General features: G+C 34.6%; 2 protein-coding genes and 1 long non-coding RNA gene across 8 annotated transcripts; 1 reads left to right on the top strand and 2 right to left on the bottom strand.

The window, feature by feature from the left end:
- Positions 1-131: 131 nt before the first annotated feature.
- LOC140841524 (uncharacterized) lies at positions 132-6,253 on the bottom strand. Its single transcript, XR_012120216.1, has 4 exons — positions 6,114-6,253; positions 5,067-5,217; positions 382-437; positions 132-265 (listed from the first exon to the last, which is right to left on the bottom strand). It is a non-coding gene; the product is annotated as an uncharacterized lncRNA (long non-coding RNA).
- LOC140841523 (AP2-like ethylene-responsive transcription factor At1g16060) lies at positions 4,389-7,676 on the top strand. Its single transcript, XM_073209021.1, has 7 exons — positions 4,389-5,337; positions 5,464-5,472; positions 5,595-5,683; positions 5,774-5,847; positions 5,931-5,981; positions 6,056-6,132; positions 6,218-7,676. Exons 1-7 carry the CDS (start codon positions 5,034-5,036, stop codon positions 6,754-6,756), a joined length of 1,143 nt encoding a protein of 380 aa, XP_073065122.1. The 5' UTR covers positions 4,389-5,033; the 3' UTR covers positions 6,757-7,676.
- Positions 7,677-17,318: 9,642 nt separating this feature from the next.
- On the bottom strand, positions 17,319-21,866 carry LOC140841522 (uncharacterized). Of its 6 annotated transcripts, none has more exons than XM_073209016.1 (9): positions 21,293-21,780; positions 21,077-21,204; positions 20,539-20,725; positions 19,967-20,046; positions 19,450-19,555; positions 19,041-19,255; positions 18,724-18,769; positions 18,225-18,475; positions 17,319-17,965 (listed from the first exon to the last, which is right to left on the bottom strand). In XM_073209016.1, the coding sequence occupies exons 2-9, from the start codon at positions 21,100-21,102 to the stop codon at positions 17,548-17,550; spliced, it is 1,329 nt and encodes a 442-aa protein (XP_073065117.1). In that variant the 5' UTR covers positions 21,103-21,204; positions 21,293-21,780; the 3' UTR covers positions 17,319-17,547. The 6 variants fall into 6 exon arrangements, with proteins under 6 accessions (XP_073065117.1, XP_073065120.1, XP_073065118.1 ...); XM_073209019.1 differs by having other exon boundaries at positions 21,312-21,780; XM_073209017.1 differs by having other exon boundaries at positions 21,077-21,410; positions 21,584-21,718.
- Between the last annotated feature and the right edge of the window lie 2,940 nt (positions 21,867-24,806).

The raw sequence follows: 24,806 nt of genomic DNA, 5'->3' as shown, positions 1-24,806 counted from the left end.
AATTTTTAGTAATTTTGTAATAATATGATATTAGTTCGTGTAGATCAATTTAAAATATTAAAAGATTTTAGAGTTTAAAATTCTAACCCAAGCATAGTTATATTTCTGGCTCCGCCACTGCACTGCTGCCAAGGATGCATGTGTATGGGATTTCTGAGGAGCTTTTTTCCCACTGTCAAAAAAATCATCTTTATATTTATTTCCTTCGGATTCCGGATTCTTTCATCTACTTCACCTTCATCTTTTGGTGGGTCTTATAATTCTCCTTCAGAAAGTTGATCCAAGTTCTTTAAATCAGAACGCAGGAAAAAAAACAAAAATTCGACAGAAACTAATTCAATCGAACAACATATATGCTCTACCTCAAATCTATGTGCATACCTGTTACTATTGCAGGAGATGCAGTCCTTGGCGATTCATTCGTGCGTGGCATTGAGCTAAAAAAGAATCAAACAAAAGGTTATACCAAACAAAGCTTTGTAACACGATAAACAGAGCCAAGAAAACCACAGCTCCATTCCATATATCGCCGTCAATAATGGGATTCCTAAAACCAATGTGTTCGGTACTGTTGATAAAGAAACACCGATAATCATCCATTTTAGATTTTCTCCCGATTTTATTCTTGCAAACACTGAAAGATAGATGAAAGCTAGTGCCTTCTGAAAAAAAGTCGGCGCATACGAGTTTAAAGTTCATTTTGTAGGAATAGGAGAGGGATTGAGAAATTTGCTACAAACTTGTTGATCCCCAAGCATTGATCCGGTGTGAAAAGTTTCCACCACTTTAGAGATATGTAAGCTGCAATCCTGGTTGAGTGTTCAGTACTAAAAGAAAATCAAAAAGGGCTGGACTGCTTCTTTCCCGTGATGTTTTACTCACTTATTTCACATCCTTGATCATTATCAGTTCCCCAAAAATACATGTTTGTAGAATGTAAGTATAGCATGTCTCACATGCTTAACTAGTTACTTGCCACTCACATGTAGTATTAATTAGACCCGTGCACGAGGGCGATTCCCTCAATCAACTCTACACCACCTAGTTATGAATGAGAGTTTCGTCCATAATAAATCTTAGAAAGTAAATATTGTGTGCGCGTGCGCGGACATGTTCAGAGTACAATATGTATCAGTTGAAGTTTTTAGATGAGATATATAGCCAGACATTGTCTTAAAACTAAAGTTTGTTAAGATTGGAACTTGGACCTAACTCAACCCCAAAAGCTAGCTCAAGGGGGGAGGATTGTCCAAGCCAATATATGCCACTCAAAGGTTATTTATCTAACCGATGTAGGACAATTAACAAAGTTGTTGACAAATATGATTATTTGACATGGATTATTCCTCGTGATAGACACATTTTTTAAGAAGAGTAATCGAGGAATAAAGAACTGTGAGAGATTTTGAGTAAACAAGAACAACAAAGAAAGATTTTTTGCTAGAAATGGCCCAAGCGGGGAGAATGTATCATGGGGAATTGCTTTCTTGAAATATTTTCCATGATAGTCGAGGCATACCTTTCTTCAACCTTTTCTATTAATAAATTTTGACTGTTTGAAAAACCACTAATTTTTTTGGGTGGGAAATTCAGCAGTTCGTCCCTCGCTAGGCAGCAAGCAGGCAGTGAGTTATCTCCTAAATCCTAATCTACACTAGTGCATCAGGCATGTGTATCGTGTTTATATATTTCTTTTAATAATTAATTTGATTTATATTCAAACAAAAATAATATTATAATGATAAAAATAATGAACGGTTGTTCTGTATTTTGAAATGATTATATTTAATAGATTAATATAGACTAAAATATAAGTTAAGATAATTAAATAAAAAAGAAAAAAATCATTAAAATAAACTGTAATTTGAAATAATAAAATAAAAAACAAAAAAACAAAACCAGACAATGAGACCATTTTTCTGTCTCTATTATAAAAAATTCTTAATAGGTAGTAATAAGGGTAAGTTGGTGAAAAATCCCCAATCATAATATATCTTTGGGTTCACTCCCTACCCACAAAATTGTAGGTACTATGTCATACAAAATGTGGTCCACTTCATGTGGAAATGTGGTACACTTCATGTGGAAATGTGGTACTAAAAAAGTACTTAGGGACTGAACACAAAAAAAAAAACGACGGCTGAGGACTGAAGGCCAATTTCTCGTAGTAATTAAATAGTGCATACCAGTCATTATAATTCATAGTATGCACATTGCCTATTTGTACAATCAGTATTTCACAATAATTTTTGGAGATAAATCAATTATTAATTATTAAATGATTGAGAATTTATTTTAAAAGAATTTGTACACGTGAATATTTTTTTTTAAAAAAAAATCTTTATAACTAAATAAAATTTCTCTGAATAGGAGTGTTTCAATTTGACACCCTTTTATGAATTACCATTGTTAGAATAATTTTTGTTGAAACACCAGTCTGAGCAGTTTAAAATTTTGATTATGTCTTTTGTGAGACGGTCTCACGAATCTTTATCTGTGAAACGAGTCAACCCTACCGATATTCACAATAAAAAGTAATACCCTTAGCATAAAATGTAGTACTTTTTCATAAATGGCCCAAATAATAGATCTGTATCACAAAATACGACCCGTGAGACCGTCTCACACAAGTTTTTACCTAAAATTTTCTCATCTTGGTTCTTTTACCGTGTAATTATTCTATGGATTATCATAAGATGAAATCATTAAAATTGTAGCATATTGTTTGTAAAAAAAAAAAGAAGAAGAAGATAAAATATCAATTAATTACACATCGTCGTTTCATCCATTATTTGATTCAAGTTTTAGAAATTAATAGAGTCATAAATCGTTATGTTATTCATACATTATACATGTTTCAGAATCACGTCTTTAAAATAAAACAATCCCCGAGTATTTTAGGCATTTAAAAAATTGACAAATTATGCACTAAAAATAGTCATCATAGTATGAATATCCTAATAATATATAATTTAGACATAACATAAATTGTGTCGCATTTCTTTAGGCTTAAATTTTTAAAGAAAAGAGTATATTCTCTAAAGGAACAAAAAAAACTTGTAATCAAAATATGAAGATGATAGCTACAAGAAAGTTATACTAGAGGAGTCGATTTCATAGATAACATCGTCAAAAATCCAGTTCCCAATAATAAGACCAAATCAAACCTCAGCCACTTCACTAAAACAACAAGGGACAAATTTGTAAGATGATGATGATGACTCCAAGAAAATGCCCAACTATGGCATTATCTGCTGTTCTTATCACGACTCTTTCTTTTTTTCTAATAAATTTATCAATCTCTATAATTTATAATACATATACATATATAGTTTTGATATTCTGCACACCCACAGTGCACACATATATGAGCATCGATTAAGTGACATTCACCTATTAGATGTGCAATTTTGCTATGTTTCATTATATTCAATATGTGAGTGTCACTTAATCGATGCTCACATACATGTTCATTATATCGAAACTATACGTGTACATATATAATATCACAAGCTGCTCAAGCCCGTACAAGCATGATTGTACAAGTAATCCATATAACTATTACATATATGTCACCACTCTACGAAATGGTTAATCCAGTTCGCACAAACATGATCGTATAATTAATTCATATTTCAATATATGTTATAACTCTATGAATCCGGATTATAATAATGTCCACCGCAATCTCTTAGGCATAGTTTGATACATATGATATGATAAATATGTTATATATAATATAAGGGTAAGTTAACGATAAATAAGATGTATGATATTATATTTAATGTTTGGTATGATTTTAATAAGAGTGATTAAATTTATATATTAGATTGTAATGATAAAATTAACCTTATCATAATAAATTTTATAATTTCAAAGTTGTTACTTGAGTTCATATATATGTTCATGCGTCGACAGTGCTTGCATGATTTACTTTTTTTTTTTTACCTAATTTTATATATTATATAATATGATAATTGAGTCCTTAATTTTGTGAGTGAAGTTAAATATAAATTTTTAAGGTTAATTGAGTGATACTAATAATTTTATTGAGATTTATACAAATCATTTATATAATTATCATATTATATAATATATAAAAATAAAAATAAATATTTATTTGATTTTAATTTCTACGAGATAACAATAGGGTTTATGATTTTTATATATTGAGGTTAATTAAGTCATTTGTGGTGTTTTTATCATTAGATTAAAATCATCACATCTCATAGGATATTTTATCTCTATATAAAATTATTTATCACGGACACATGATATTATCATGGGATTTCTAAAAATGTACCAAACTATACCTTATATGAGTAATTTCAAAACAACAATCTCTTATTTCAAATATTTAGTTTAAACAAGCTCGGATCGAAACCGATTCGATCCAATGTTGGACAAGAATATTACAATCAATGTAGAAAAGATTATATTCGTAATCAAATTGATTGTCAACCTAAGTAACAGAACACACGAATGTAGCGTAGGATCAAAATAAGTTATTGCTTAGGTTGTTAACCCAACAACTAATTTCGAGTCGTTCTTTCAAACAAACACTCGTTTCTGTCTGATTAATTATACTTTCATATCTCAAACAAGTGTTTGTTATTTCTTTCACACAAAAAAAAAATATTATGCATGGAATTTGAAATCTTTTTCTTGGAAAGGATAGATGCTCAACAAGTCAGACCCATGGGTAGGATATTCCACATTCTGAGGTCACAATCACCGCCTCTTCGGCTGGGACATGGTTCAAGGATAAATAATATTTGGTAGTAACTTGGTTCCAATGGCTGGAAGGTAGTACAAGAATAAATATATTTGTCTCAACCAACAAATTCATTGTTTCCATCGCCCTTCCCGTCGTTATTCAAAGGGTTAGTTGAGACAATTACAGCCAAAACAAAATAAGACCAAAAAAACATGAATCTTATATATAAGTAGTACCCACGAATTAAGATACAACTAGAGAGCCAAAACAAGGAAAACACAGAAAAGAACAGAGCAAACTGAGAAGGAAGATTAAAATGGTGATGAAAATGATAAAGAGTGATCCATACCTTGGAAGGGATATTGTGAGCATGATGGATGGTGAAACTCCTGAGGTTATGCCTGTAAAACGTAGAAAAAGAGATGCAGTTGCTCTAGCACTCAGCTGTGATAACCAGCAGACACCAAATCAACAAGTTGATCAAACTTCTGCAGCAACAACTGTGAAAAGAAGTTCAAGGTTTCGTGGAGTTAGTAGGCATAAATGGACAGGTCGATACGAAGCACACCTGTGGGACAAACTTACATGGAATGTAACTCAGAAGAAAAAGGGGAAACAAGGTATCTAGCAATTAGTTTATGAAATTTCTGTAGTTACTTTTCTTGAAATGAGTATTAGTGTCTGATATTAATTTCTTGCATCTCTTTCATGGTCTGTGCTTCGAACTGGAATTTGACAATGGGCAGTGTATCTTGGTGAGCAAAATTTTACTTTATACGGCCACTCATTGCAATTTGGACCATAGTTTCTCGTTTTTTCTGTTATCTATTTGATTTAACGCAGAGGCTGAGATTTTCTTTTCTCAAATAATGCTTAGGTGCATATGACGATGAGGAAGCTGCAGCACGGGCATACGATTTAGCAGCACTAAAATATTGGGGGACATCAACTTTAACCAATTTTCCTGTATGATTATCAACAGTTTTATACCCCTATAAGATGTCATGTCAATACATTGCCGCAGATTCTTATGAAATTCAAATATAATTCCTGCAGATCTCTGATTATGAGAAGGAAATTGAAATCATGCAAACTCTAACAAAGGAAGAGTATCTTGCCTCACTGAGAAGGTACAATTTTTTATCTTTTCATGGCATCAAAATTTTTAAGTTTCCGATGGAAGTAAGAATTAACCCAAATTTCTCTACCACAGAAAAAGCAGTGGTTTCTCAAGAGGGGTATCAAAGTACAGAGGAGTTGCCAGGTATATGTCATCCCATATTATTTTCAAGTTAAATCCTTTATTGAAGATTTTAAACTAGCATTTGAAAATAACAGACACCATCATAATGGAAGGTGGGAAGCAAGGATAGGAAGAGTTTTTGGAAATAAGTACCTGTATCTTGGAACTTACAGTGAGTAGTCTGCAACAGAATTGACGTCCGTAAATAGTGTAAACTGGTATATTTTCTTCAATATGTAAGGTGCATCTGTTTATAGGTACTCAAGAAGAGGCAGCACATGCTTATGACATTGCAGCAATAGAATACAGAGGGATAAATGCTGTCACAAACTTTGACTTGAGCACGTATATCAGATGGTTAAAGCCAGGAGCAAGCACTTCAGCTCCAGACAAGAAAACAACACCATACCTTGATTCACCGGCAATATTTTCCAATTTCCAAACAGGAGAGGAATCACTGTCTCCTTTCTTGAAAAGAAGAGCTTTTAGAGCAGATGACCTCATCAAGCAAGAAAGCTTTGCAAACAAAGTCCCAGTTAGCCCATGCACCAAATCTTCTCCAACAGCCCTCGGTCTACTCCTCAGGTCTTCCGTTTTCAAGGAACTGGTTGAGAAGAACTCAAATGTTGAGGAAGAAATTGAAGGTGAGAACGTAAGAAACCATGAAAGTAAGGATAGACACCCCGAACTTGGTGAGATCTTATATGATGGAATTGAAGATAGAGCATTTTTATTTTCTTCAAATGCAAACAACTTTGAGTTGCAAGGGCCACTCCACTTCAACTACGAGTGGTAGGGAGCAACACAATAGGCATGACCTCTATCTGCTAAATAGCAGATATCATCAATTGTAATTTCCTTGCAAGAGAGAGAAATATATTTCTAGTTTCTAGACTCAAGATGCTGATTGATTCTTTCCTTCTCATCTAAAGGACAGAAATCAGTGGAGTAGATACAGGTCATTTACTCATTTAAATTAGAAATCTTTGTAAATGAGTTTTCCTCTTGTTGTACAATAAAACAAATTATTTCCACAAAAATAATTGAGTGACTAGCTATGCCCATTGTTAATCTGGAAACGATGAAACTCAATAGAAAATAATAATACCTCATACAAGCAGTATCTAGGATCGAGCGTATGTCGTTTTATCAAATATTATAGCCGGTGATAATGGTACAATTCAAATCTTTTTAAAATCATGCAGAAGTTCAAACGTCACATATTGACCACTTTCTTAGGACGGACAATTAATTCACCCCAACATCCCCTCCCAATAATTGCAATATTAGTAATACATAAAAATTGAACACGTGACCTTAACTATGATATCAATTATAAGATTGAACTTATGTCGCTTTCCCAAAAGTTTAAGATGGTGATAACAGCGCAACTCAATCATTTTTTAACCATATAGCAACCTAAGTGTTGTGTGTCGATCGCTCTCCTAATATGGATAATTATTGCATCACATCATGCTAATTTGTATACAATGATTACACATCATGTATTAATGCGTTGACCACGTGGAAAAATTCCAATAGGAGCTATTTAAATTCAGACGGCCATAGATTACCATAAGGACGTTGTAACATGAACTGCTGTAAACCTATCAAACACAAATTAGTATGAAAGCCCTGAACAAAGAAATTATGTGCCATTGAAAGGTTTAAGCCTTTCAATAAATTTTACAAAAAGTAGCCACTGCAAAATAGATTGAACATACTGATATGATCCTTCTGACATGAAAAAGCAAACGCACTCAGAAACAAAGTCACGCCCTCAATTCAATGAAATGATTTGAAAAAGTAACGATTTTGCGATATTCATCTCTAATCTATGGAACTTACAACAAATATTCACGACTGAAACAACTGAGAATCAGACGAACCTTCGAAGAACTTGTCCTTGAGAATCCGTATGAGATCAATCGACAAAAGCCACAAAGTAAAACTTTGATAAGTTTGATTTTTGAAGAACAAAGCAAAACTTTGAATGTTTGAGAGAAAAGCTCTAAATTTTGCATAAACTCAAAAGATAATTGTTAACTGTCCTCCAAAATTCGTGAAGAATATGTTTACATACTCAAAAAGATATCAAATTTAGTTCCCAAAATAGTTGGACTCTAAACTAGGAAGCTAAAATATTTTCTGCAGGTCTTCGCTCTTAGGCATTGGGATGTGACCGCTCGAGCGCCGAGTATTCTGGAAATCATTGCCTTGGACAGTAAGTGTGGCTCTCGGGCGGTAGGATTTGACCGCTCGAGCGCGGAGGGTGCTGGGAATCTGTTCCGCAGTTGGGCGCGCTCGGGCGGTAATATTCTACCGCCCTAGTGCGGATGTTGCTGGTCTCGGGTGCTGTTCTCCCCATCATTTGACACTTGAACAATGATCCTATGGTTCCCAACTCACGTCCATGCATAACGAAACCTTCTAGAAAAGGATTTGTCTTCGAATCTTGTTCACGCATCATTGAAAGTCCAAGACAGCAACGCTCCCTAAATCTCATTCCCACCATTTGCATGCCATGTCCGGCCAGATTCATATCATACTCATCTTCTTCAAAAAGATTTGTCCTCAAATCTTGGCTACCTACGCAAAAACGAAGCACATTAGTAAAAAAAAATTAAATTATCTACATGTTTACCTTTCAACACTAGATTGGAGGCGATATCATTTGCTCGCTCCAACCCATGGTTGTCAAAAGCGCTGAAGTGTCTTGGGGCTTCAAGCGCGAAGCGCACGCTTTATGGAAAAAAGCGCAATAAACAAAATATTATCAAAAAAATCAAAATAAAATAAAAAGTCTTTGAAATGTGATAGATGAAATATCGAATGTCATTATAATCGTCATCTTCCAAATCTACGTCACGCCACAATAAACAAAATATTATCAAAAAAATAAAAAGTTTTTCAAAATGTGATAGATGAAATATCAAATGTCATTTTAATCGTCATCTTCCAAATCTACGTCATCAACCCCATCACTTGATTTGTATCCATCAGTATCTTCTTCTTCTTCAGTTTCATCATCAATGTTGATCTCTTCTTCATCCACTTCATCCACAAGACTAGTTCGATCTGAAGATTGCTTTCTTTTTGCTGAAGTGGATGATGACGCTCTTTTTGAAGTAGATGCATTTCGAGATCGAAAGTCATATGCACTTTCACCAACCCCAACCGCTTGTGCTACATCACTCCAATGCAAATCATCATCTTCAAAGACCAAATCGTTATCATCATTCTCGTTATCACTATCATCCAACTTTCCCAACAACCATTCGTTACTATCATCTATTTCTGACAAAGAAATAGGATCAATCTTATCTCGCATGGCATATCTTCACCTCAACGCTCTGTTGTATTTAATATATACCAAAATAATTCATTCGTTGTTGAGACAACCTATTTCTTTTTTTAGAATGTATCTGCCAAAAAAATAGAAATTAAGAAGTTAGGTTCATACTCCATAATATAAAATTTAATGTTCAAATACACTCCAATTACGTTCACAGCCTGAAGAAGAGCATGTGAGGTACAAAATCTTCATTGCAAATGTTTTTAATTCAGGTGTTGATGCACCATAAAAAGACCACCAATCAGCTTGAAAGTTGAAACACAAAAAAATATAAGATTAAATTTCTTATCATTCAAAGTTTGTATCTATACTATAAGTAATGTTTGAGAAATAAATTAATATTGCACTAAATATTATTTACCTGGTGATTTTGAAGCTCTTTGTCTTATAGCCATGGGTAAACCAAAAAGTCCTGCTTTTTTGTATTTATCCAATTGATTTGAAATCTTATCTTGTAAATCTTCACCTCGCACCGATCTAGCTATGCATTTGTACAAACCCTCCAACACTTCTTCATCATTTTCTATGTCACGATTTGAGTAAAAAACTCAGGATTTAAGAAATATCCAGCCGCATGCAAAGGATGATGGAGTTGAACGTTCCATCTTTTGTCGATGATTTCAAAAATACCACGATATTTCTCTTCATTATCATTAAATGATGCAGCGATAGCTTCTTTGGCTCTGTCCATTGCCTCATAGATGTAACCCATTGGGGACCTTTTTTCACCGTCTACTAGCCGCAATACTTTCAGCAATGGCCCGCCAACTTTTAATGCAAAAATCGTAGTTTTCCAAAATGAAGGCATCAATATCACTTCTGCAACACATTTTCCAGCCGCCTCTCTAGAATATCGACTTTTTGCCCACTTTTCAGATGTAAAAATCTTTCTCAGATTTGCTTGTTGAACTTGAAACGGCTTTAAAGTCAAAAAAGAGGTTGCGAAACGAGTCTTTGCAGTTCTTACCATGTCTCTCTGTCAGTAAACTCTCTCATCATGCTCAACAATTGTGATCTATTGTAAATATAACCATTCACCATCAATGCCCGTTCATGCAATTTTTGAGGTTATGAATTTTCAATATTTCCTCAAGCATCAAATCTAAGCAATGAGCTGCACATGGAGTCCAATACAAGTGTGGAAAATTGTTTTCCAAAAGACGACATGAAAAAATGAAGTAAATTAACTTTAAAAATCGAAAAATCAGATTTTAAATTCAATTTGCAATTTAAAATATTACTTGCCCTAACATTGCATCTTGCATTATCTGTTACAACCTGAACCTCATTCTGGTCTCCAATTCGATTCACAAATTTAGAAAGTAACTCATATATCTTATCAGCAGTGTGAGAATAACTTGAAGCATCCACCGATTCAACAAATATAGTTCCTTTAGGACCATTTACCAAAAAATTTATAAGAAATCTACTTTTTTTATCCGTCCACCCATCTGCCATGATTGACAACCATACCTAGCATGATCTTCTTCGTGAGATTTGAGAAACAGGTTCGTATTTGTCAACTCCTTCTTCAAATACTTAACTCTTACTTCATGATATGATGGAGGTTTCATTCCCACTCCAAAAGTCTCAATCGCATCAATACAGGGTGGCAAAGAATCGTATTTCACAGCATTAAAAAGAATTCCGGCATCATACATCCACGTAGCAAATTTCTGAACCGCATCTTCTCTTAATTTCTTCTTATTTTCATCAAACTGACCTTTATTTTTCGCACGTCTCTGTCTGACAATTTCTTCTACATCTTTCGCAAAATAAAGATCAATAGGCCCTGCTTGTTTACACCTTTTACCCTGCATCGTAGGGCCGGACATTGGTTGTTTCCCTTTCATTTTAGTTTGAATATCATCATCATCCTCATCTTCTTCCAAATCAACAATTATCTAAATGAGCAATATCATCCATTTGATTCTTCGAAACTCTTTAACTTCTTCTTTAACATGCTCCGGACACTTCGGACAAGCTTTCACATTTCTATTGCCCCCAACTAAATGTAGCTTGTGCCAATAAATCCGATCATTTGTTATTTTGGCGCAAAAACAACAGCATACAATATTTGGATTTTTAGGATCCGGAAGTGTTGCATAATTTCAAGCAATATCCTTTCGATTTGATGGAATCGTTGTGTTTAGCATGGTTAAATACTGAAATATAAATATAAATCACATATTAAATTATTAAAAATAAAAAAACACAATTTAAATTTTTTTACAAAAATTCCTAAACTTAGGGTTTACCAATTTTTGAATAGCAAAAGAAAAGGGAACACCAAGGCGGCGGCGGCAGAGAAGAGACGCGGCATAAAATAGATACAGACTGCTGGAGACTAGACTTGGGCAGAGGCAGAGAATATACGCATGGCTGTTCTTATTTCTTTGAGAATTTAATTTTACAATTGGGCTGGGCTTAATTGGATTTAGGACCTGGGATGTCTTAAAAAAATATAAAAGCCTGCAGCTTCTTTGAAGCGCACAAGCACTCGCCCAACAAACAAAATTGAAGCGCAGTGAGGCGTGGGCTTTCTCAACCTGTTGCGCTTCACATTCTCTTGAAGCGCATCTACAGCGCCTCGCCTCGCGCTTAAGCGAGCGAGGCGAGCTCTTTTTACAACTATGCTCCAACCGCACTTGAAATCCCAACTTCACGGTTGCCTTTTCTATGTATTCATCTATTACTCCAGACGATAAATAACACATGACACCAAATAATAAGAATAAGATATCATTAAGTATCACAAAAATCACATTTCTCTTATTCTTAGACCTAGTTAACAACACAACATATTCTATACACATGTACGACATTTGCTCACTAGAAATAAGGCGTAGTTCATGGACGATATAAGAATCTAACCGAAATGACAATCTCTTATATGCAATGCACGTTTCACAATCCCACTCAGTATGCCTCTTCATAATTAATCATAGTATAAATTCATACATCACATTTATGGCTCTAGTTACTCCATAGCTACGAATCAAACAAATATCATGTGCTTCAATAACAATTAACAAGTCATGCCATGGATGTAGAATGCAAATTTTATTCTCTTTAAACAGATATTAATCATGAACAAGGAAATAATTATATCCATTCATGCATCTATCAAAACCATCACCCAACAAACAATAATCATTCAAATAGGATTCATTAAATGCACTATCCACGCAATCATCTTTCACATCACAAGAATTTAAGTCTAATGCATATAAATTTTTGTAGCCACCAATTCCCACCAATTTGGCAACTCATGAGACATCAAAAGCGACGATGTTTAAACTCAATGCATGAAACTTCTTATAACTCTCGCACCCATAAAACTTAAAGACAAAAGTGAATGTACGATCACTTCTCTTAAAATCAGCCTTTTCAACATTTCCTTTAAAATCTTGAAAACAACACCACAATGAATTAAGATAAAAATGAAAGTCATACCTCATAGTTGTTGTGTTGGCAACTAACCTTACCTCATCACGATTGCAGTTGCATTCATGCGGCCCAGCCCATCGGGTTCTCCTTTCAACAAGACTCATCTGCCTCTTCGTCATGACAACTCCAAAACCCTGCAAAGAAGGAATAACAATGCTCGGGGTTGAACCAGCTATACCATCACAATATGGATAAACCTCCTTATACCAAGGTACTTGAAGGGGTTTATGCAAGAATAAACAACTCTCGACCTCACTCGTTTGGGCCATCACGTTATTTTTATTTTTCTTTTCTTTGGCCTCTTTTTCTTTCTCTTTTTCTTTACTCTCATCATTTTGTTCTCCTTTTCTTTATATGATCATCTCACTCTTTTGTTCACTCTTTCTTTCGACCATATCTTTTTCTTTTCTTAAGGTCATCTCACTTTTTTGAACGCACTTTTTTCCGGCCTCATTTATTTTTCTTTTCTTTAATTGGTCCTCCAATATTTGTTTTGGGGACAAGTGAAGTGATACAATCGGTTCTGTGTTTAGGACAAATGAGTACCTATTCTTGAAATCATCATGTGTAATTTTCCTATCGTATTGCCAAGGTCTACCTAACAAAATATGGCATGCATGCATTGACACAACATCGCATAACACCTCGTCCACGTACTTCCCAATCGAAAACGCAACTAAAATTTGCCTATTTACTTTCACCTCGGCACAGTCATCCAACCATTGTAGCATGTATGGTTGAAGATGTTTTAACGTATGCAAATTCAACTTTTTCACCATCTCACAACTAGCTACATTGGTACAACTCCCTCCATCTATAATAAGATTGAAAACCTTCTCGTTTACAAAACACCTAGTATGGAATAAGTTCACCCTCTGATTGGTCTCCTCCTCCTCGACTTGGGCACTCAGAATACGCCTAGTCATCAGTGCTACACCTACAACCGCCTCATATCCTTCAACAGGATCCTCCAACTCAGGTATATTATCATCATCACCATCGTCATCTCCAACACTTTGAGATTTACAATCCCCATAAGCATTCATTATCATTACCCTCTTGTTAGGACATTGGATAGCGATATGGCCCATTCCTTGACACCTAAAACACTTGATACATCTAGAGCAATTAATAGGAGTTTTAGATTTACCTTACACTCCTTGTTTAGGCGTCTCTTGCTTGATTTATGTTTTGGACTAGACCAGCAACGTGCTTTCTTCACGTGTAACAATGTTGGAACGCCAAGATGTCGATGCATTCCCCCCTTGAGTAGTGCGGCCAACTCCTCTCCTCTTGGGTGTTGCTCCACCATCTTTATCGCCATCTGCATCATCTCATCTATATCCAAGTATTGTATAAACTCCACTTGGTCTTGAATCTCTCTGTTTAAACCAATAGAAAACGAGTCATAGTAGCCTCACGATCCTCTTCTATATTTGCCCTAATCATGACTACTTCCAACTCTTTATAGTAGTCCTCGACACTCTTTACTCATTGTCTCAAAGTTTGTAGCCTCTTAAACATCTCTCTATAGTAGTTATTGGGCACAAACCTCTTCCTCATGACGCTTTTCATCTCAACCCAAGTTTCTATAGGTCTCTCGTTGCATCTCCTCTTAGTGGTCACTAATTGATCCCAACCAAATAAGTGCATAATCTACAAACTCAACCACTGTCAACCTAACCTTTTTGAGTTCGGAGTAGTGGTGACAATCGAAAACAAACTCAACTCGCTTCTCCTGCTCTAGATATGCCTCCGGGTCAGATTTCCCATGGAACGATGGAATTTTCATCTTAATACTACTCATATTACTATCCTCCAAATTCCCATCATTGTATCTACCACGTACAGCTTCTCTTATTCCTCTACCAAACCCTTTATCTCGTCCGTTCCAACATCAATTCTCGTTTTGGCTCTCCTCGTCTCCTCTCAAATCATATTCATCATCGCCTTCTCCTCTACCCAAATCTTTAGGCTTATATTTATCCCCAATAGTACTAACTTCAAGCTTACTCATTCTCTCATGCAATGGCTCCAACTTGGCCCTCATCATCCTAGAGAAATGACCGAACGCCTTCATTTGAACCTTAGACAACCCTTGGTTCAAACTATCTCCTACCTCCTTCTCGATTTTTATTTCGAACATTGAACCTTCAAGAAAATGTCGATCGATTAAAAGACGAAAAATCTATACAAATCACCTTATGATATTTTTTATAAAAAACTTTTCCAAAAAAATATTTTAAATTTTTTCCACTAATGAAACATTAAAAAAAATTAAAGTAGTTTATCTAAACATAGTCCAATTATCGATTCTTTAAAATTTTAAATATAAAATATGATATCAATAATATTAAACTAACAAAAATCTAAAAGCTTTTGAAAAAATCATTTATAAATATTTATAAATCGACAATACAACATATTATGGAAAATGGAATTAAGAACACATAGCTGATACAAGGAGTATACAATGAGTCAATGACATAATTAAATGTGTTCCAAAAACAAACAAAAATGCCAATTATTAATAGCAGATTAATGTTACAATGAAATAGTTCAAGTTATAATCCTAAACAACTAATAAAATAATTTTCAAACAAATAAATAAGTAATAGTCAATCAATGACTCAACAACAAACAAAAAGGACAATAAGGTGTACATGTATGTTATAGTTATGAATGTACGTGGACGGATTAATAAAATAAAATAAATGAGTAATTTAATTAATTTTCATGCATGTGGTTTACGTGAACGGATTTTTCGAGCATCACAGAAAAGGAAGAAACAAAAGATTGAAGTGGGTGACGACTTGCAATGGCCCACAGGTCACAACTTTTGACTTAAAAAACAGATCAATTATTTGGGCTGGCCTTAGGATGAGTTAGGCTGGGCATATAGCAAATGATTTTTACTTGAGTAAATTTAAAAAAATTGGGCTGGGCTACAGCCCAGTACATCCCTTCAATAAATACGTCTATGATTGGCAGCATCTCCGCAATATGAGGGGAGAAACGTCTTAAAACCAATAAAATTGAAGATCTCATGTGCAACAATTTGAGATAATAAATATGAAAATAAAGAATAAATTGAACACCAAGATTTACGTGGAAAACCCCTAAAAATTATTAGGAAAGATGAAAAGATTTTCACTATAATATTTTATGGTGTACTACCACTCACTGTTTTTGCCAAGAGAACACAACCTCTTTTAATACAATAGAACAAAACACCTCACAAATATTAAAGAACTAAACACTAAACCACCAACTTCAGTTACGAATTGTCTATGAAAGATTAATCCATATGTAATAATTATATAAATGGACTACTCAATTTTGTAGAGTAAGATATTGCATAATGAAGAAGAGTGGAATTCCATATTTTTAGTGGAGTAATTATGGAAATAATAAATTAGATAAATTAATTAAAGAATTTAATTATTTATCCAATTTATTGTAGCTTCTAATTATAAGTCCATAGTCCCCGATACGTCTTTCCAAATTAACGACGAGCTAGAAATGCAATTTAGAAATCATATGTGAATATGGAAAAATTGTTTTCATAACTTCAAATGCTTGGAGATAAATATAATTAATTATAAGATATTAATTATATTAAATTATAATTATAGATTTGGATTAGTATGGTAATATTCAAAAGTTGTTGATAATATCTTTAATTTATTGTGAATAAAATTTAGATATTATTTAATATCTAAAAATAAGTTAGAATGATATTCTAATTTATTTTGATAAGATCCTAGAAATCTTATGACGTTTAAAAGGAGTGATAAGATTTAAGATAATACAATTCAAACAAAGTCAAATCTTTTGGCTCTATCTTAGATAAAGTTGGAATCCCAATTAGATTATGTTTTGGACTATTGGTTTGAATAATTATAAATAGGATGTCTTTTAAAAAAAAACAACATTTTTCTATTTTTTAATGAGTTAAAAATATAGTAGAAAATAAAAAATAAAAACTTTGATTTTTAGTATTTGCGTTTTTGAGTTTACACACTCGATAGGAAGAATCATATTGAAAAGATGTGGTTTATATGCAACTCAGATTTACACAAAAAATGGAGGAAAACTACAAGATGTTAGTTTTATAGTAAATAACATTGTCTGAGTTCATTATTAATTTATATTCGATTATAATTTATAAAATTATATAATCGCTTCCGCTGTATTTCGATTTGTTCGAAAATAAATTTTTATAGTCATAATTTACTAGAGGCTATATAAAAAATCCAACATGGCCACCCGAGCTTTAGTATGGGTGTCCCAATTTTTTTAAAAAAAATAGTTGCTCAATTTAAAAAATTAAAAAATTCTTGAGTTTTAAAACCTAGCTCGAATAGATTAATAATCTTGACTCCGCCATTGAGTGTTGCTCGGCTTAGGTCAAATCTTATCAAGGGTCTAAATTTTTTTATCATTGAGTGATAAATTGATTAAATTTGCGAACCTAACACAATTTGTACATCACTGAAACTTACCAATAAAATGGTGAAGAAATTATGAATTTAGTTTAATCCTTGTAAATAAAATTATAGAGTAGCCACCAAAATTTGTCAGGAAATATATATGTACAAAGAGAAGCAATCCGACTTGTAAAACGAAGGACAAATCCGTGGAGCCAACATCACCATTTTTTTCATTCCAACATTGGGGCGGGGGATATTTTGCTTTTTACACGAGTTTGAACAAACTCATGCCTCTCACTCAAAGGGGAGAGTATCTTGTCCCTTTACTCAAATAGAAGTAATGCCAACATCACCGATCTAAATCTTCTGAATCACTGAAAGACTGAGGATTCCAGAATTTCGAACCCACTGAACTTTCTTCCCTTAGATTTGACGAGACACGACGAGTTGCAGAACTGAAGTCCCAGTACCGTAAAATGCTCAGTTCATCATTACCGCTAGCGGTAACAATTCGACAACCATCAACAGCCATGGCCAAACATCCAATGCTACGTGATAGGTCGTCCAACAATGAACAGCTGAGGGAATTTGTCTGTGTGCCTATACCGATGTCCCAAATATTTACATTAGGATCATCAGGTCCACCAGTTACAACTTTATACGCATCCATGTGTAAGTGTTTCACAGGGCCAACATGCCCGTCCAATTCAACAACTGGTTCAAATTTAGGTGTATCAGAAACTCGCCTCGTATCCCAAAGAATTCCTCTGTCAACAATTTGTACATAATTCATAGTTACTCATGTCTAATATTAGTCAATAGAACTGGAAATCATAGCTACTGAACCTGAAGCTACAGAAAATTAAAAGACGAAATCAATGCACATGTACCACAGAAAGGCAAAAGAAGATACAATATATTCCCTTCCAGTTAAGCACAAAAGAAAACTAGAATCCGTAGATGTGAAACAAGATAAGCTTGAATTTAAAGACCAAACAAGATTTTTTCACAATGAACACTCAGTACCTTCCAGTTCCACCAGTGCAAAGTATGGACTTTGAGGGTATGGCTTCGAATGAATGTATATCTGCTTGCTGGACTATTGTTAAAACTCTACGCATTGTTCTTAAATCAATTGCAATGACAGATGAACTAGAGGCGATGTAGAGTAATGACTCATGGCATTTCAAGCCCACCGGTGCATCAGGCACTGAAGTCATCCCCACACAACACGTAGCACGAGAAGATGATGCTGTCGTAGTGTCCCAAACTCTAACCTATCAAAAACCGATACAATCAGTCCACAAAAATGCATTCTATCATGAAAGGGAAATGACATTGATTATTACTATCGCCACACCCAAATTCAATAGAGATTAAATATAATAATAAAGAAATAATTAAAGAAAAGCAAAATAAGCATCAGAAATGTAGAAATAAAGCACTAAAATGATATTAACCAAACATGTACTCCAACCATATTTTAAGTACATGATTCCCACACAAAAAGAACCAAAATTTTCACCTTGCCATTCTTCTTCGACAAGCTGACAAGCAGAGATGTTTTATACCTGGAAAAAGACAATGCAATCACAGTCAAATACCAGGGATTGGTAGAGAATAAACATGAAGAGGTAATGCATGTGGCAACGGTGTTCTCCAACACAACTGAAAAAAAAAACTACTTGGAGACTAGGTCTTAGAACAATCAAAGTTAGTCTACCTACCCCAATTTGAATGCCAACTTGCAACATAAAGTAAACTTGCTAATTTTTTCAGACGCTATTTGGAAAACTTAAATCAATGTTTAATTCATACATTCACAAATCGATAGTATCATACCCAGCAACTGACATCAGTGACACGTCCTTCTCATGTCCATATAGAGTAGCCATCAATGCATGCTGGCCACGTTTTCCAGTGGAATTGATTGACCAAAGGCGGACCGTGCAATCTTCGCCTCCACTGGCAAAGATTTTTCCAGTATCATTACCCAAGAATTTGTCTGACAGGGTGGATACAGGGCCAGTGTGTCCTTTGAAGCATCGGCACCGGCCCTAGCAATCAGTCGCATACAAAAGTATCATCAGGTTAAAATTTAGCAATAACATGCTGGATGCATACTTATACGTTGACAGCACAATAACATCAACGAAAACCAGCCGGGGTTGGAAAAGATGGACAATTACGAAACCTATGACAAAAGAACTGGCACTAAATTTTCAGTTGAATAGCATTCGGTTCACAATACCTTCCACCATAGACGAATAAAATGGTCACTGCTTGATGTAATTAAAATATTGTCCCCGCTTTCCGACTCATTTTGATACAGAGAAGTCTGATTAACTGGAAACAATCTGCACGTAACATGATTTTATCAATTTTGGCCAATATTTTTATACTTGGAAAATTGCAATTTTCGTCAAGCACGCCACATCGGAAAAATAACAAAAACTGCAAAAAAAAAAAAAAAGATACAAAGATATCAAACTAAAACTGAAATTTGACAACATAAATAACTAAAATCGGAAATTTCTCCTTTCATTAATAATTACTGACTAGTGAAAAAATGAAACCAAAATATCCAAAAAAGTTATGTACAAGTCTTATGCAATCATGTCCATCAAAGAAAAAAAGCTTTGTTGTCTATTAGATAATTTGCTGGATGCATACCATATAAACTTCGAAGGACAAGGATAAATGTTTCAAAAGTTAAAGAAAAAGAAATTAGATTCGTGACAAGCAAGAAGAGCAGAGAAATTAGCAACCTCATGCAAGTTATTCTCGCGTTATGGTTGCCTCGTGTTACAAGAATTTTTTTTGCACCGAAAATCCTAATCTGCGGACCCTGCACAGTTCATCCACTGTAATGAAGTAAAATTGATTAAAATAGAGATAACCCAACAGAATGCATAAATGATTCTTATAATAGGACAGAGAACCATATCAATATGTTTGCGCAAAAAGAAGAGGAATGAGAAATACTGAGATAAAGAGTCGTTCCGGTCACATTTTCGTTGACAAATAAAAGGATCCAGAATTAAAGTATAACATTTTCATTTCATTTTCTCTGTTATCTTCTAGCGTAGTTGATCCGCCTCCGAGATTTCCTTCCCATAACTATCCCTACAAGGTGATTTACATCCTCCAGTTCATGTTTTCTTATGCTCTATTGTTGCATGTTAACACAAACCAGGACACATTAACTTCACTTAAATCAGAGATGGGATATCTTTTCAAAGTTTCTCTTAGGCACACAACATCACTTCATAGGCTCTTTACTATTCACTATTTACTATCATTGAAGAAATAAAGGATGAAAACATTATGTAAGCAGTACCTGTGAAAAGATAATGTCATCTTTGTCGAACAATATGTATTGAGGACGCTTTCCATTCACAGGGACATCAGTAACTAACGGATCATGAAATTTAAACTGCCGCAGCGAATTATGCCTGGAAATGTATGCTTCTCTGACACTTGATAACAGAAGAGTGTGCGGGGAAATGATATATGGCCACTCCTCTCTGCTAATACCGGTATGAGCAGCCTTATAGAATGAGAATAGTGGAAGAAACAACACACTCCAAGTAAAATATGACCAGCTAAAAACATAAAACAAAATTCCCAAACCCTAAAATCGACTGAGAACAGGACATACAAAGTGATCAATATTGCTTCAAGTCAAACTAATTTACATACTGATACAAGTAGACAAGCGAAATGGGCTTTCTTGGATAATGCTAACTAATTTGTCACTTATTATCCCTTCATATTAATAGTAAAACTATCGCCTAGTCAATCAGAAATGTTATTATTGAAACTGGAAAAGACCTTTCATAATTTCCAAATCAAACACTGTGTGTTCAAGAACTCACAAACTAAACTTTGTCCCAACAGCCATTCTTTCTTTGGCATTTCGATATTTGTCCTGCACTCATGCACCTGATTTTGGTATTCGAGCTGAAGTTCAATTGCGTGGAGATTGCTAAGCTCGAGCTGGACACTGTATTTATGAAAATTTCCTTTAATTCTGATTTAATCAATTATAATATAATTCATAAACAACATTTAGAAAGAAAAAAAAAGGTTACTTGAGCTCAAGGACCCCACCCTAGACGATTAACCCCAGTTCAGCTTAGAGAGGGTGCCCGTGCTCGAGCTTTGTGCGACCAATGCACTTGGATTTTAGTGCTTATTCTTCACTAACATCTATATCAATCACAAATAATAATAATGAACAGGAAACTAACACAGATCAGTCCACAATTTATAGCATGCCAAAGAACCGATACCCACGAAAGCTAATCGTGAAACTAAGATAAACCCATAAGTTCAGGAAACAAACGACAAAAGTGCAAAAGTTCAAAAGCAAAAACAACGACCTGAAAAGGGATCGCCAGACGAAATCGGAGTATGCGGCTGTATTGAGGTATCTACAGGACATGGCCATGTTGGAGACATCTCGAAGCCCCATAAAACTCGCGCAGTGCGCCAGAGTGTCCAGGCCAAGGTCCGTGATGGTCGTACCATTCCGACACGATGAAGAAGGGCCCGCCATCTAGCTAATAGACACCAAGCAAAAGATCCTTGAAAAGGGGGATTGTTTCTGCAAAATGCGCACACGAATGACAACTCCGACGACTAATTTATAACAGTAACTAGTTTATAAGAGCAAAATGATTTTTATTTCGCAAAAAATGGTATGAGACGGTAGCACGGGTAGTATTTTGTGATATGTATATTTGATCATCCATAAAAAAAATATTATTTTTTATGTTAAGAATATGATTTTTTATTGTGAATATCGGTAAGATTGACTCGTTTCACAGGATTTGTGAGAGTATGTCACAAAAGACCTATTCTTTTTGTAATATAAAACATTTCAGTATTTAATAGTCGAAAATTGGTTTGATTATTGATATGTGAAAATTAAATTCATAGTATGACCTTTGGAAGCTTAAAGATATTATTATTGTTGTGTATTTGTGTAATTCGTTTTTTTTAAACGAAAAACAAAGAAATAAAAAAAATACAGTAAAATAAAAAAATACAAAAGTGATGTTTTTTTCTACGGTACAAATCTTCTTCTGAAGTGAGTGTAACTAGCAATTACAAAGTGGATGTGATTATCATCTCGGATGATGAACAAGTGAATGGAGGAGCAGATACTGTTGTTCGCAAGGACAAGGAAATGGAGCATGTTCCAATAGAAGGTTCGGATTTCCCAAAAAAAAAGCACTACCAACAACCATCTCTGCAAGAAGGTAGTGGATGACTACTACAAAACCAACATACTAGCTTTCAAAGAATGCAACAAACGTTCCAACAATCATTTCAATGGTCGCCCTTCCAAGAAAACTTTACGTCCGCGTGGCACAGATGAATATGTACTAATCAGTAGCTCGGATGAGTCAGATCACTCCTCGTGAAACTTCGTACAAGTATATCATATGTATTCGACCCTTTTGCTCTTCACAACTAGACTATCTCGTGTATGCATCGTTATTTTGTTGTACTCGGTCGGTCGTAAGTCGGGTCTGTTTGGCAATACGTATGATGTTATGGTGTTCATACGAACGTTTGTTTTGGATGTTACAACTTGTGCATAAGTTTGATCTGGTAATTTTGGGTGTATAACTAATCAGTAAATTATGTTATCGCTTCTGTGACACCATTATGATGTTATATAATGTTGTAATTAATATCATATGTTGTTTCTATTGTCTGATTACAAAATTGTTGTGATTTTCGTTGTGGATAAAAACGATAGGCATACGTCGGATAGTCCATGGAGGACAACCGTGAAATAATCATTATGCAAAATTTAAAATGTGTTATTTTACATCGGAACCCAATTACATTTGACAAGATTGAACCCAAATTACGTTTTAACTACATGAAAATAGAATCAGGTGTCAATCTTTTTGTATTCAGCTTGCCATATGTATGAAATTATATCCTCAAATCTTATGCACTCGAATTTCGATTTTTTCAAATTAAATTGGGCAGTAGAATGGCAACATCCACAAACAAGTTATAGCCTCAAATCCTACATATGTCCATTATCTGAAATTTAAACACTTATATAATAATGAAGTGCCCAGATATAGTATCAAATACATCATCGTGCAAAAGTGGCAATATCCACGCACAAAATACTTCGACCCAGTACAACAAATTCACAAACATGAAGTTCCTGGACCGCATACCATGCGAGGTTATGGATCAAGTAGGCGTTTGATTAAGCTGATATTTTCTTCAAGATTAAGCCGCAAGAACAAAGCTAGTTTGTTGGGGTTATCCACCAGTAGCTCCGCCACACGCACTTTATCGTCTGAACTTAATTCCGGAATGGTTCCTAATGTGGCCAACACACTGTCCATAGCAATTTCAATTTTCGAATCAGATGTCATTTCTTTGATGAGGTTGGACATTGTTTCCTTTGTGATATCAGCTAAATTATTGATTGCAGCAACAATTTGGTTGTCAACTTCGTCTAATTGCTTGTGTTTCTTTGACCTCACCTTTGAAACTCCTGATGGGTTCGAGGGGAGAGTTTGAGCAACAGACACTGATTCACCATCTCCTTCAACCTAAAATGTCTTCGTTTTAATAGCGTACACATTCGAAATATGAAAGTTTAAAATTTAAATAAAATTTATGACCTTAAGTATCGCGTCCCATGCCTCATTCGTAGCGTCAATCATGTTTTCTGTGTCATTCCAACCAATCCCACTTTTGGCTAGCATTGATGTCAAACATCCATAATGGTTCTTCCACACGTGTATTTTCGAAGTAACGTGGGGATGCCCACGTAAATCTGAATCTTTGAAAGCATTCCTCAATGCAGATTCCAATAAAGGTAAATACCCATTATGGAATCCGTTGTCTGTTTTATATCTTTTGCTTATTATATCTTTCAACGCCACAATTAGAACCTCTTCCTCAGGGGCTGTCCAACTACGTCGCAACTTATCTGTTTTTTTACCTTTCGAAGTCACACTTGTGCTATCCATTGCTTCAAATGTTTGTACTATGTTAACCCGTTACACATTAATGTGAGAAGTTAGAATGAGAGATGCAACATTATACTGCAAAAGGGATAACACATTTCAAAACATAATTTCAAATACAACAATTAATCGAATACATAATTCACAGAACAATTGTTTTCACAAACAATAGTAGTAAGTACATAACAAATAGAAACAAGTTTGCAATCTAGATACAATAACATATAAAGATTGTCTTAGTTGTGGTACATCGACATTGCAAAGTTATCTCTCCACGAATCCCATGCATCGTAGGAATTAAAATCCTCAATAAAGTAATTCTCATTCTGTGGCATTGGGCTTAATGTCTCCTCTTCAATCTCATCAACAAGATTATCCGGCATTTGAGCTCGAACGAAGTTGTGTAACAAAATTCACGCCATTATGATTCGGTTCTGAGTTTTAAGTTGGTAGAAAGAAGGACTTCGAAGAATAGCCCATCTTTTCTTAAGCAACCCAAAAGATCTTTCAATCACATTCTTAGCTTTGCTGTATCTCCAATTGAAGAGTTCTTTATAATTCTGGGGAGCATTTGTGTGATTGCCCCAAGCAT

Source organism: Primulina eburnea, chromosome 9 (genome assembly GCF_022965805.1).
Source record: "Primulina eburnea isolate SZY01 chromosome 9, ASM2296580v1, whole genome shotgun sequence".
Lineage (NCBI taxonomy): Eukaryota > Viridiplantae > Streptophyta > Magnoliopsida > Lamiales > Gesneriaceae > Primulina > Primulina eburnea.
Note: the sequence above shows the minus strand (reverse complement) of the source record. Positions and strands in the feature narration are given on the sequence as shown.